We start from the raw sequence: 14,095 nt of genomic DNA, 5'->3' as shown, positions 1-14,095 counted from the left end.
TGCATGTCTAGACCCACTTCTTTCCTTCTCTCACCCCAACTAAACTGACTCGAGTGTGGGAAATGGTCCTCTTCACACCTTCTCCCCACTCTACATTTGGAAGATTGAGCTTGCAGTCAGTGGATATGAATTGGTGTCTGTGAAAACATCAGCAGTCGCTGCAACCATGTATATTTACTGTGCACTTCCTGTAAACCAGGCAATGTGATGGGCTCTGTACATCAAGAGCTACCACAAACACAGTGATGCCTTTGTGCCAGGTGCTTTAGATTACCTTCTCTATTTCTGCACTGTGCATTATGGCAGCTGCTGGCCACATGTGGCTACTGAGTCCTCAAAACGTGACTAGTCCTAATGGAGATGTGCTGTAAATGTAAAATACACATGAAATTTTGAAGACTTAGTATGAAAAAGGAATGCAGAACATCTCATTATTAATTTTTATATTGATTAAATTATAAAACTATCACGTTTTGGATATATTGTTAAATAGAATATATTATTAAAATTATTTGCACCTATCTCTTTTTTAAAAAAATGTGCTGCTGGAAATTTTAAAATGATGAGTGTGGCTCACATTGTATTTCTATTGGTCAGAACTTCTTTCATTTCCACAAGTCGGTCTATTACTCCCAGGGGGTTAAGCAATTTGTTCAAGGTCACTCAGCTTAGTAAGGAAGAGGCTAAGATTTGAACACAGGTCTGTGCTTTCTCCTCTGAGTTCATGCCTGGCCCAGGGCCCAGCGTATAGCCAATGATTAGCTTGTTGAATGAATGACTGAATGATGGATTCAGTTTTCCGTTGTAGGGGAGATGAGAGAGACCCGGACACGTGAGGGAGCTGGATGGAACCTAGACTGGCTCTGGGCCCACCAGATACTGGCCAAGCAGCAGCTGAATGGCTCCATGTTGTACAGTGACATTGTGGACATGTTACCCATGGGGGGAGCCATGGAAGGACCCAGAAGGCTGTGGGCAAGGCTCCTGTGCTGCAGTGTGTGAAGCTGCTGCACTCACGCCTCAGTTCAGCTGTTTTGCCCACTCTTTATTTTTATAATTATTATGTTTTAGAGATGGGGGTCTCACTCTGTTGCTCAGGCTGATCTGGAACTCCCGGCCTCAAGCGATCCTCTTGTCCACGTCTCCCAAAGTGCTGGGATTACAGGCATGAGCCACCGTGCCCAGCTCATTGTCCACCCTTTAAAGTAGTATATTCCAGCTACTGCTGGCACTGGAGAACAACTGTGTCCATTTCTCTTGTCAGAACCTAGAGGCAGTCTAAGTCTTGCCACCTCTGTGTGTGGTCTCTGGATAGCAGCATTCATATCGTCTGGGAGCTTGTTAGGAATGCAGGAGCCCGGACTCCACACTAGACTAATTAGAATTAGAGTCTGCACTTTGGCAAGTCCCCAGGTGCTTTGTGTGCTCACTGAGGAGGCCAGGGCTAAGGTAGCTACAGAATAGGCTCCGCTTTATTTGAACTTAGACCCTGCAAGTTCAAATCCCAGCTCCACCACTTACTACCCTCTGGGTGAATTAGGTAACCTCTGTGATGGCGGCCAAATTATATAAGTACCCGGGGCCTCAGTTTCTTCATCAGTAAGTTTTGAGTGCTTCATACTGCCTAGATATTATCAGGAGGATGCAAGCAAAGGGCATAACTCTCGAAACTTTGATAATGGGTATTCTCTGAGCGGTGAGGGAAGCCCAACAATTAATGATTGTGTCTATGGTAACTTCAGCCCGAGAAGTCAAAGCTCTTTAAAATTCATGAGATTCTTGTGAGTCATCCATGTGAGTATTAGCAATAAATCAATTATCAGTCAATCATGAAGTATTTATGTACTATGGTGTTCAGGTGCCTCTCAAACTTTATGTGCCTATGGAGCACCTGAGGATCTTGTTAAAATACAAATTCTGATGCAGTATGTCCATAGGGTGGGGGCTAAACTCCTGCCTTGTTAATAAGCTCCCAAGTAATGCTGGAGCTGCTGGTGTCAGGACCACACTTTATATAGCACGGGTGCAGGCCGGGTGCGGTGGCTCACACCTGTAATCCCAGCACTTTGGGAGACCAAGGCGGGTGAATCACGAGGTCAGGAGATTGAGACCATCCTGGCTAACACGGTAAAACCCCGTCCCTACTAAAAATACAAAAAATTAGCCAGGTGAGCTGGCACGCACCTGTAATCCCAGCCACTTAAGAGGCTGAGGTAGGAGAATCGCTTGAACCCAGGAGACAGAGGTTGCAGTGACCCGAGATTGAGCCACTGCACTCCAGCCTGCATGACAGAGCAAGACTCTGTCTCAAAAAAAAAAAAAAAAAAAAAAAAAAAAGAAAGAAAGCAAGCAAGCAAGGGCGTAGAGCAGTGGTTCTCAATTTTTTTGATCTCAGGAATTCCTTATACTGAGAGCCCCCAAAGGCTGTTATTCAGGTTATAACCAGTAATATTCATATCACGAATGATATTTGCCATTTTAGAAATTAAAAAGGGAGTCTCTCTACACCTATTGTGATTTAAAAGGTGGCCCAATAAAAAAGATTTAAAAGAAAAACAAAACACATTTTAAACTAGAGAATACACACATAGTGACAGCATCATCACATGTCACGTCGCCTCTGGAAGACTCCATTGGACGCCTATGACAGCGTGAGAGTGAAAAAGGCAAATCATCTTTTAGGACTCTTATGAAAATAGTCCAGACACTGCAGAGTCCCTGAAAGGACAGTCAGGGATCCCCTAGGATTCCTGGGCCACACTGTTTGAGAACAACTGGTATAGAAGATCTAGCTCTCCGCTTAGGACCAAGTCTGTCCTAGTCAAGGGTCTTTCAGCTTTAATAAAAATGGGAAGCATTTGAAAAGCTGCCAGGGCACTGCCCCGAATTTGAGCAACCTTTGAAGATCCAAACCACAGGAAGAGCAGGAACGTGGCAGGGACTTAGCGTTGGGAAACAGTAAGGAACCCAGGTAGTTTGTGGCCTCTACTTCTCCCTCCTTCATTCTTCCTGCTTTCATGTGTCCATGGCCCCATAAGGCTCCTGAATGTATGGGCCCTCAGTTCAAGTGGCCTACACTAACTAGGGTCACTGTTTTCTAATTCCAAACTCCTTGGAGGTAGAATCTGATTGGCCCAGCTTGGATCAGATGACTACTCTTGAGCCAGCCAATCAACTGTGGCCAGTGGGACAGGGCCATGTGGCACACTCATGGCTGCCATGGCCCAGCAGTGTGGGGATAAGGGTAGGGAGGAGGGGAGTAGGGTGGGCAGTTCTGGGGGAAGGAGGATTGGCTTCCTTTGGCTGGTCAGCTTCAAAGCTTTCTATAACAGAGCCTGGAGACCTAGGTCCTGCTCCTTCTGCTGGCCCTGGGATTGTGGACAGGTCAGAACCTGCTTCATCAAGGGCCAGATAGGAATCATAACACTACTTGGTCTAACTCATAGGGGTATTGTAGGAATTAACTGAGCTACTATATGCAAAAGAGCTTTGCATGCTATGTGCTAAGTGTTAGGGGGTCATAATAAAGTATAGCATGCCATTTTGCCCCCAAGGACCTTTGAATCAAACTAGGAAGAAGATGCTAATACCCATGATACCATTAGAAACAGCAGGTACATGACTGTGCACTAACCAAAGGCAACAGGAGTTCAGAGGAGAGAGATCAACCTAGGCAAGGAGGGGGGAAATAGTGTGTTGAGTGCTTCCTGTGGACTTAGTGCTGTCCCCTGTGGTTTCACACACTCTCAGCTCAAACTCTCTCAACAGCTCTGCTATATAGGTGTTGGTGTGCTCATTTTACAGTTGAGAAAACTAAAGCTTAGAGAAGTAACTTGCCCAAGACATGTAGCTGGTATTTCAACCTGTGTCTTATCTGACTTTAAGCGGATGCTCTTTTCACTCCTTACTGTGGCAGGAGGAAGATTCTTGGAGGAGTGGAGGTTAGCAAGGGCAAAGCCTGGATCAGGTGTGCATGGGCAGAGGAGAGCATGATCATGGATCAGGTGTGCATGGGCAGAGGAGAGCGTGATCATGGGCTGAACCCGAGGGGATCAGCACTAGGTTGCCACTGGCTGTGTAAGTGGATTGTAGATGGCAATGATTGAATGAACGTGTGAATGCATGAACCTATAACCATGGGCTCCTGTCTTTCATCCTTTTGTCTAATGGTCTGAAAGTCCTGTGGGATGGACTGGGGGGCAGTGTGGAGGTAGATCCCCTGTTAGGGTGGACTAGGGGGCAATGTGGAGGTAGATCCCCTTGAGTGGGTTCTTTGAACCCACTCAGGGGTCAGTTGATGAGCTCCTGGATTAGGGTGTGCAATGGAAAGGAAATGCAAAGCCTAGATGGCCTTTGAAGGAAGAAACAATAGCATTTGGATACAGAAAATGAAGAAGAACCAGAAGTGACTGACTCGCTGCCTGCCTGATTGACTCATTTATTTGGCAAATGTTTATTGAGTGCTTCTTATGTGGCTGGCCCTGTGCCAGGTTCTGAGAATAGTGGTGGCCCCAATAAACATGGTCTTCACCATGTTTGTCTCTCCATGTAGGGGAGACAAAATCAACTTGTAAACCAACACAGCTATAATCTAATGTCAGCACTCAGTGCCATGATGAAACGGGAGGGGAAAGAAAATGATAGAGAGGGTGTGAGTGGATGTAAGTTGGTCAGGGAGGGCTTCTCTGAGGAGGTGACATTTGAGCAGGACAAGTGGGATTCTGAGTTTCCAAACCTGAGATCTTCTGAGAGACCCTACTGCTTCAGAAAGAGTCCCTTGCATGTTCCCTGAAGTGCCCTATAGACACGATCCCCATTTTGCCATTGAGGAAACTGAGGCAAAGGGAGTGTGGCACACAGAGTCACTCTGCTGGTCAGCCCTGCTGCAGGAGATGAAAACCTGGCTCCCACAGCACCCTCCCTTTCCTGCTGGCAGCTCCCCCAGAAGCCCTCATGCTTCCAGTTCTGCTCGACTCCTCCCCTTCCCCCGGAGGTATTTTTAGTCTCCCAGAGCCCCTTCCCCAGTCTGCTGTTGCCTCGTCATTCTGCTTGACTTGCTTTCACCTGCTCAGAGGCGGCTGTGACAGGGCTGCGGGCTGCATGTCAACTGTCCCTGGCTTCCCAGAGGGGTGTGGAGGGGGAGGGCAGCTGAGGGTGACCACCCTCGGCAGTGCGGGCAGGCAGGAGGCCTGTCAGTGCCCGGGGTGACTGCCAGCGCCTACAGATCCCTCTTGGGGTCAACTCTGAGTAATGAGGGCGAGGGGAGGAGGGCTGCTGGCTGTCAGCGCTGCAGGGGTGGGGTGGGGAGGGAAACCAGTGGGAGGGAGGGAGGAAGTGGAATTTGTTTTGGAGAGAGACAAGCTGAGGAGGTGACAGAGGTGGTAGCTTGGCAGGTGGTGTTGATTGGGAAGTGGGTGTGTTTTCTGAGTGTGTGTTGCAGGCCTAGGGTACAGGCCTTTCCACTGTGAAGTCCCCAGTGAGTGTGTGCATGGCGTGTGTGTGCACAGAGTGTGAGCGTGTGTGTGAGAGTCTCCCAGGCCTTTCAACCACCAAGTCCGCATGGCCACTTTTCCAAGCCAGGCCCCAGGGGCTGCCCCATTTCCCCTGGACCCCAGGCTGCTGCCAGGTCTCATTCCTCACCTGCTGCCCCTTCCTCTCTGTCCCCAAAGACCCCCACAGGCCCTTTCCTTGGTTGGGAGTTGACTGCTACTCATTACCAAAGAATGACACACGTGACCAGTGTGGGACTTACAAAGGTTTAAAAATAAACCTCGCCGTGTTCTTGTCACCACCGCCCTGGTGCTGCAGAGCTGCCAGCAACCTCTCTGACTGGGCTCTTTGATTCTTGAAGGTAGAGCTCATTCCACCGCCACCCCGGGTCATGCCGACCCTGTCTGGGAGATTCACACAGGGTGGTGGTATCAGAAGTCCAGCCCAGGAGACCGTGAGGGTCAAGGTCTTCATCACTGGCTGGAGGCCCAAGGCAGACCACACAGGGAGGCCAAAGCCCATCCCTACTGAGTAGGCCAAGCCTGGGGTGGTGGCAGGAGCTCCCCTGTATCTACACTAGTGCATTGGGCCTCCCCTGCATCTACACTAGTGCATCAGGACTGTCTGGCTCTTGGGACACAGGGGGGATGGACACAGGAACCTAGGGAGACAACTACAATTATGCCTCCTTGCCCCCGTCAGGCCTTGCTCCTGATACACGCAGCAGCTGGTCAGCCGAGGGGCCTGAGGTTGTCATCCTCAGTGGTGTCAGTGAGGCTAGGAGGCTAAGGAGCTGGAGGAAGCGGCCTCGGTGGCACTGTAGTGTGTGGGAATTTGGTAGAGGAGGGCTTTGCAGTACGGCTGCCCTGAGTAGCCGAATGACCTTGGGCAAGCTACTTAACCTCTCTATCACTTCAGTCCTTTGATCTGTAAAATGTTCACCCTAGTAGAAACCACCTCTTGGAGTTGTGAAGATTTAATGAGATGATACAGGTGAGCAACTGAGTGATTTCGGGCACGCGTCACCTGACCTCTCTGGGCCTCAGTTTCCTCCCCTGTAAGATGGGACTGGTGTTGGCACAAAAGTTGGGATGAAGATGGTGTAAGGAGCTTGCAGAGCGCATGCTCCAGAGCCGTAGTGATGACCGTGGTAACGAGCATCCCATACCCCGATGTCTCCCCAGGCTCGTGGCTCTGCGGGGGGCAGGAGGAGGCACGACGCCGCCTCTCAGGAAGACCACGACAAACCTTACGTCTGTGACAGTAAGTATGGGCCGGTCCCACCTTCCTTCTTCTGCCCCTGACCCCAGGGCCCCCCTTCCCTGTGCTTCCTTGGCCGTCCGCCTGCCAGCCTCAGCGTGTGCTCGCCTCTTCCTCTCTGTCCGCACCCCAGCTTACCCACCTGTCACCTCCGCCGCAGTCACCACTTCCTTGGGCTGCTGCTGCCCCGGGAGGGGGTTTCTGCAGAGGGGAAGCCAGCCGGGGAGGCCCCCACCCTCAGTTCTGTGCCCCCACCTCCTGCCATGCCTCCTGCGTGGCTCTCCTCTGGCTCTCTCTCTCACGCTCTCTGTCTCCTTTAAGATTCATCCTCTATTTCTTTCTGTATTTCAGAGAGTTACAAACAAAAGCATAACTCAAAACCCTCCGACAAAGGTACTTGGCTCGTCGTGGCTTTTCATTTGTTTCCCTTTAATTTCCTTTCCCTCTTTCTCTCCTGTCCTAGGTAGGGCAAGTTATGAATCTTTCTATGACGATGACTTACTTTAATAAATGGCCCTCGATCCATCTCTAGTCTTTCCTGCTTGCTTCAGAAACATCTTTTGGACAAGCGACTCCCTGGCTGACTCCTGAGTTTAGGGTCTGCAGACAGAGCTAGGGAGCCCACGGGAGGCGAGTTGCAGGGAGCCAGGGCAGTGGGGGGACCTCTGGAAACCTGCAGCTTGAGGAGGGATGTGGTCAGCTCCAGACAGCAGAGCACTGAGTGGCGGATTGAAAACCTGTGCCCTAGTCATCTTCTCATGGTACTGGGTACCATTTGCTCATTCCATGGGAGGGCAGCCCTCACCACCACACTCCTAATGGTCTTCCCTTGCCATCTTCTCCTCTCTGAGGATGCAGAGCTTCACCATAGGAGGGAAGGGGCTGCAGTGAGGATGGCAGTGAAACAGTCGAGGCTGGACCCTGGCATGGGGCTCCCTCTGGGTGTCCCACCCATCTCGCCGGGGTCTGCAGTCTCCCTGAAGGCAGGGAGAGAGCCAGGCGGGGGGGCGCCCAGGGAGCGGGCTGGGGGTGGTGTCTTTTGTCTCCCCCTTCAGTGGCCTCTTTTGATTTCAAAAAGTTGTTCTGTGTCCGATGGGGTGACAGCTGATTGGAGAACATTTTGCTAGAAGAACTCAAACTCCATGACCCCCATTTGGCTGCTTAATACTCCGTGCAGATGCCATTCTCGAGACAACTCCTGCAGGTAACGTCTCCACCCCAAAGCAATTCCAATCCAGGATGAGGAGGGAGCAGCGCACGGGGTCTGGTGCCTTTTGGCAGCACCAGGAAGTGCCTACCTTGGCCTGGGTCTTGCTTCCTACATGGCGTTCAGTTTCACTCTGATATGTAGAAGCCCAAGCCTGCTGACCCTTGAGAGACTGGCTCTAGGCCATGGGCTGGGAAGGGCCCTCAGACCCCCTTGGGCTTTCCAGCTATGTTTGGCTTGACCAGTACATCTATCAAGAATGCGGTGGCTATGGCCAGGCATGCGGTGGCTATGGCCGGGCGTGGTGGCTCACGCCTGTAATCCCAGCACTTTGGGAGGCCGAGACGGGCGGATCACGAGGTCAGGAGATCGAGACCATCCTGGCTAACACGGTGAAACCCTGTCTCTACTAAAAAATACAAAAAACTAGCCGGGCGAGGTGGCGGGCGCCTGTAGTCCCAGATACTTGGGAGGCTGAGGCAGGAGAATGGCGTGAACCCAGGAGGTGGAGCTTGCAGTGAGCTGAGATCCGGCCACTGCACTCCAGCCTGAGCGACAGAGCGAGACTCCGTCTCAAAAAAAAAAAAAAAAAAGACATTGACTTCTATACCTCCACTACCCATGCCTAAGTTGAAGAATTGAATGCTTACCTCTTCTGTGACTCCCTGACCCCAATAGAGAAAGCCCTTCAAGACACAAAATTAGACAAGCGACAGAGCAAGACTCCGTCTCCAAAAAAAAAAAAAAAACAAAAAACAAAGAATGCCAACAACTGCTTTGAAACTGGGGCATTGCTACTGTATTCTTCTTTTATTTATTTGTTTTAGAGAGGCTCTCGCTTTGTCACCCAGGCTGGAGTATAGGGGTGCAGTCATAGGATTATAGCTCACTACAGCCTTGACCTCCTGGACTCAAGCCATCCTCCTGCCTCAGCATACCCAGCAGCTAGGACTACAGGCCAGTGCCGCTATGCTTGGTTAAGTTTTAAAAATTTTCTGTAGAGACGGGGTCTTGCCTAGGCTGGTCTTGAACTCCTGGTTTCAAGTGATCCCCCTGCCTCGGCCTCCCAAAGTGCTGGGATTACAGGTGTGAGCCACTACGCCTAGCCCTTTGTTCCTCTTTTAAAATGCTTTATCTTCATATGTGATTGTCTGCTACCATAGACAGTGGGATCCCTTTTTGCTCTATCTCTACAGCTTTCACTGGATTCCCAGCCAATCATAATCCCGTGGACTCCCAGACACACACACCTGTGTGCCGTTTTCTCCGACTTCACCCCCTCCCAGTTCCTCTCCTCCCACCTTTGCCTCTGACTTCTGCCTCCTTGTGGATCATCTCCATGAAGTGCCCTTTGGGGGCGTCCCTCTCTTACCGGGCACCCCTCTTCTGCAAAGTGCTTGCATCACGCGCTCTCTCTTGAGCCCCCGTGGCTTCGTTTCAGGGCTCTCAGTGCCCTTGGCTTCTCCCGATGCCCTCCCCGCGGGCTCTCTCCCGCCTTCTGTGTGCCCTGTAGTGCCTGGGAGGCCTGATGGCAGGCTTTCTGGAAGTCTCAGTGGCTGCTTTCTTGGCTCTGTCCGCATGCGTGCTGCCTCCTCTCCCTCTCTCGGTGGAGCAGGGGCCACTGTCGATTACCCTTCTCTGTTCTGGCTCTCTTAGGAAATTGTGTGGCAGCTCGGTGATTAATAGACTTTATTTTTATCTGGTGCCCTTCAGACATGTGATCCTTTGGGATAGAAATGACCTTTGGAGAGGTCACGAGGCCCACCCCCCCACCCCCAAACTGGGCAAGGAGTGCTTTTAATAATCTCTAATGCATCCTAAGTAGAGAGGTGTCTGGCCGCCTCCTCGAGGGGTCCCCAGGGATGGTGTTACCATAAGCTGCCCTTTCTTCCAAGATGCCAGCTGTGCTTCGAATGAGTGTTTTTCCTTAATAGGAGCTGAAAATTTTCTCTCCTACAGGTCCCCTTGTCGTTTGCGCATCTTTCCCTAACGAATAGGCACATTAGGGCTTTGTCCATTTGGGAGACCTTCTGAACATCCCGTACGTTCTTGGTTGACTTAGGACCCCAACCCATAGTCTCTGTGGCACCCTGCTCGGAATTCCCTTCCAGGTCTACACTTAAGCATGACACTCCTAGGAAGCAGCGTCAAGTCCAGGTGGCTCAAAGAGCAACAGACGTATTTCCTTATTTATGCCCTGTCCACCCTCTCATCAACTTACCAGTCGGAGCCTGTCCCAGCCCTGGTGTCGATACCTCTCCAGGTGCATGCTCTTTTCTACTTATGCATTTGATTATTCCTTCTTCCATAAATCACCTGCATTTGGTCCCATTGAGTCTCAATAAACAGATCCAATAATATGTGACTTCAATATACAAGATTCAATAAAGGCAAATTTAAAGACATTGCCCAGTAGTTAAATTTCATTCTCCACAGATTTGCCATCCCTGCCATTTTTGTATCATCTATGGTGTGATTTGCATAATTCCCACTCCATCTTTCGAGTTATTTATGAAAATATTAGATCACCTTGGACCCCAACTCCTTTCTGGGTTTATGTGGAGTGGTAATAAGCTATATTCTGATGTGATTTATTTAACCCTTCCTGGAATGCATTCCTGAAGATAGTGGTCCTATATGTGCTTCCTCCAAGCTTCCTTTTCAAAATGGGTGGCTGGAATATTATTGTAGCTGCTAACGCCAGGTGATAGAGAGTTTGCCTGATGCCTTTCACTCAGTCATTGAATTTCTTCCATCTCAGAGAAATATTAAATCACCTGAACGTGATTGATGTTTTACCCAATCCATGGTGTATGGATGTATGAATACTTTGTTTTCCAGCAAGTAACCAGTCTTTCTTAATTACCTTGAAAGTTTATCAAGCTTAAGGATTAAAGTTCTGTTTCTTCCCTTTTAATCTCTTGCCTAAGGAGAAGTGTTCTTATGCACAAAGACAGCAACTGATAGGATATTGTGGAAAAGGCTGTTGGTGTTTGTGAAAGTGTAGACCTGGACCAGCTGCACAGCAATGCCTAGATGCTTCTTAGAATTCAGACTCCTGGGCCCCACATCAGGCCTCCTGTATCAGAATCACTGAAGGGAAGGCCAAGGGGCCTGCATTTTCTGAGAGCTCTTCAGGGGATTCTTGTGTATACTGGTTTTTGACAGTGATAAGTCTACTTCATTTAAACATGAAGGCTTCTGGCTCCTGACTGCTCAGCTCTTGTTATTCCCTGCTTTTTGCATCTGGACATTCTGGAGTCTCCAGGAATTCTCCAGGCAGGTTGCCACTGGCTTGCACCAGTGTTTTAGTTGGTCTCCTTAGAATCTATTCTTTCCATTTATTTCGCATTGATATACAACTCAGCAATCCATTGCTTGATTTTTCATTCACTTAGTCGCTTTAAATCCTAGCAGTATCCTTAGCCCCGTTTTATAGGCGGGATGGTAATTGGGGACAGGTGTGTGGAAGGAATCCTTGGATTTGGGCTACTAGAAAGTTTTAAAAGTCATTTCAAGAGTTTGCCTCTTCTCTTCCTAATTGCTCCCAAGCCTGAATTTTTCTGTTAGCGTCATTGGAGCCAACTCCTGATGAGAGACCCACTTTTCCATTTTCTTTGTTCAAGAAACATCATAGAAAAGAAGTTGGTGATGACGATGTGTTGTTCAGGGAGAACATTTTGTCTCTAAGCATTAGCCATGCGGGGAGGAGCAAAGCAGGCATATGCCCTTTTGCTAGACACAAGGGAAGCAGTGTGGGAAGTTTTCTTTTCTCCTCAAAGTGTTTTCTGAATCATGGTCTTAATGCCTGTGAGTGGGTGCTTAGGGTGTGTAGAGCACTAGGCTAAGTATTTCACATGGATTATCTCTGTAAACCCCCCACCAACCCGGAGAGGCAGGGACGGTTGACCTCACTTTACTCTGAAGAAACTGAGGCGCAGAGAGGTGTAGGGCCTTGTCCATGGTCACACAACTGGGATCTAGGATGCGAACACTGGGATACGATCCCAGCGTCCTCAACTCTAGAACCGCCATACCCTAGGACATCTTCCACACTAACTGCCCCTTAAGTATGCTCTCCTACCCTGGAGTTTGGTTCTCTTGAGGCTGCAGAAGAAACGTTTTCAAAGTTAATTAATGAGCACGCACACCTTACTTATGAGGTGAAGCCCTGGCCGCTGTCGACGGGCAGTTTCTAGGCATCGGGCTGGCAGGCTGGAGTCAGGTAGTAATTACAGTTGAGTGGAATGGAATGAATTATATGATTTCCAGCCTTTTAAATTTAAATCTATTAAAATCACTGCCCCCCAACTAGGGCATTAGGCTAGATTAGTGACAAAAGGCAAATAGACGTGGCTAAAGCCCTCCTAGAAGCATGACTCACCCCTGAGTCCCGTCCGGTGTCACACACCAGGAGTGGGTCCTCTCAAGGCAGCCTCTGTCTCGGCAAAGTCTTTGTTCTCTACCACCTCCACCCCACAGATGTGCATCTTCAGTTGTGTGGCCACTTCACGCTGTTGCCTCCCTTCTAGAAACCCAGTCGGGGAGTGTGTTGCCAAACCAGTGAGGGTAGTATCAGAATAGGGTCTAGGGTCTCTTCCGGTTCTAAAGTCTCTTGTTCCTTGGCGGTGGTAGACTTCAGAGAGAAGGGTATCAGGCTGATGGGAGGAACAGGCTGGATGTCTAGTCCTGGTTCCACACCTCAATCACTATGGCACTGGTTTCCTCCTTTGTCCATGAGGGGATGGCTCCTCCCTTGGGCCTCTGGACTGCCCTCATCAGCACTCCTTCCCCGCACAGTGGCGCCTTTCTTCCCAGGCAGCAGCTTAACAATGATGCTCTTTACTAGGGAGGCAAGATGTCTGGAGGACATGAAGGGAGCAGCGGATTGGGGAATGCCACGGGAAACTGTACCACAGGCCAAGAGGTGCGATGGGATGGGTGGATCTGCGGATTGGACAGACAAAAGCTTGAACCCAAGGCAGTCCCAGAAAATCTGCTTGACATCAACCTCTTTCAAACTACCCTGGTTTTACCCCTAACCAAGTGCAGCAGGGGGAGTTAGATGACTCTTGCAGTTTTGCCAAAAACAATTTTTTTTTGAGGGCATTAAGGCCCATATTCTTTAAGGCTCACGTGCTTTTCGCTTCAAGCTGCAGTGGAAAAGCCAATAACGCGGCCTTCAGGCTCACTGCCTTTGCCGCTGAAGGGAAACCGGGCTCATCACTCAGTTGTCTTGCAGGTCCTTGGATGGGGGTGCGATGGGGGAGGGTAGGAAAGGCTCGGTGCCCCCAGAAACTTGATTTGTGGAGCGAGGCTTGTGGCCTGGGATTGATCCCTGGAGACTGAGTGCATTGTTCCAGCAAAGCTGGGTCTGTTTAAATATTTAAATGCCATTGTGTCATGGACACAGGTTGCAGGTGTTCCGGCAGGACTGGCCAGAGGCAGGGCTGGGGAGAAGGAGGAGTTTCTCTTTGCTTTCCCTAGACCCTTCTATCTCCACCTCCTCTCCTCCAGGGCTCTCATCTTGGCATTTGACCTTCTAACCTACACCTGTCTTCTCTGGGCTGTGACTCACACCCTCTGGAGTTATTTTCTATTTGGTCACAACCTTGTTCTCCACTGTTTCTTGATGCAAACCTCGTGACAATTCGTATTTCTGTGAAGATGGCCCATAACAGGGTAGATATTAACAATTGTAGAGGTGCTTTTTATTATTTTTAAAATAACTTTTTCTATGGAAATAGTATTTGTTCATTGCAGAATAATCAGGAATTACAGATATGCAAAGCAGAGGTTGCAGTGAGCCGAGATCACGCCATTGCTCTCCAGCCCGGGTGACAGAGCAAAACTCCATCTCAAAAAAAAAAAAAAGTGGAAAAAATAAAAGTCACCCATAATCTCACTCCTCAGAGATAACTTACATTTTGTTTTGCTGTATTCCATTCTAGGATTAATTCTATCTCTGTCTATACACACACACACACACACACACACACACACACACGACGACGAATAAATGATACGTACCATTTTAATGCCCCCTGCCCCACTCAGTGATACATCAGGATCATCTTTCTGTGTCAATAAACAGATTTTATGACATAGTTTTTGGGACTGTATAGTATTCTATTATAC

General features: G+C 49.3%; 1 protein-coding gene across 4 annotated transcripts in view; it reads left to right on the top strand.

The window, feature by feature from the left end:
• Positions 1-14,095, top strand: part of DPF3 (double PHD fingers 3) — a 286,943-nt gene that overhangs the window by 175,304 nt on the left and 97,544 nt on the right. For 2 of the 4 annotated variants that reach the window (XR_010588540.2, XM_065549017.2), the window contains exons 6-7: positions 6,675-6,753; positions 7,102-7,143. Coding sequence is in view for 2 of the 4 variants with exons in the window: in XM_065549017.2 (XP_065405089.1) it covers positions 6,675-6,753; positions 7,102-7,143 (121 nt within the window). In the remaining 2 variants the exon portion in view is untranslated. The remainder of the gene's footprint in view (positions 1-6,674; positions 6,754-7,101; positions 7,144-14,095) is intronic. The other 2 variants (XR_006699607.3, XM_045396660.3) reach the window with 1 other exon arrangement.

The sequence above is a fragment of the Macaca fascicularis genome, chromosome 7 (assembly GCF_037993035.2).
Source record: "Macaca fascicularis isolate 582-1 chromosome 7, T2T-MFA8v1.1".
Lineage (NCBI taxonomy): Eukaryota > Metazoa > Chordata > Mammalia > Primates > Cercopithecidae > Macaca > Macaca fascicularis.
Note: the sequence above shows the minus strand (reverse complement) of the source record. Positions and strands in the feature narration are given on the sequence as shown.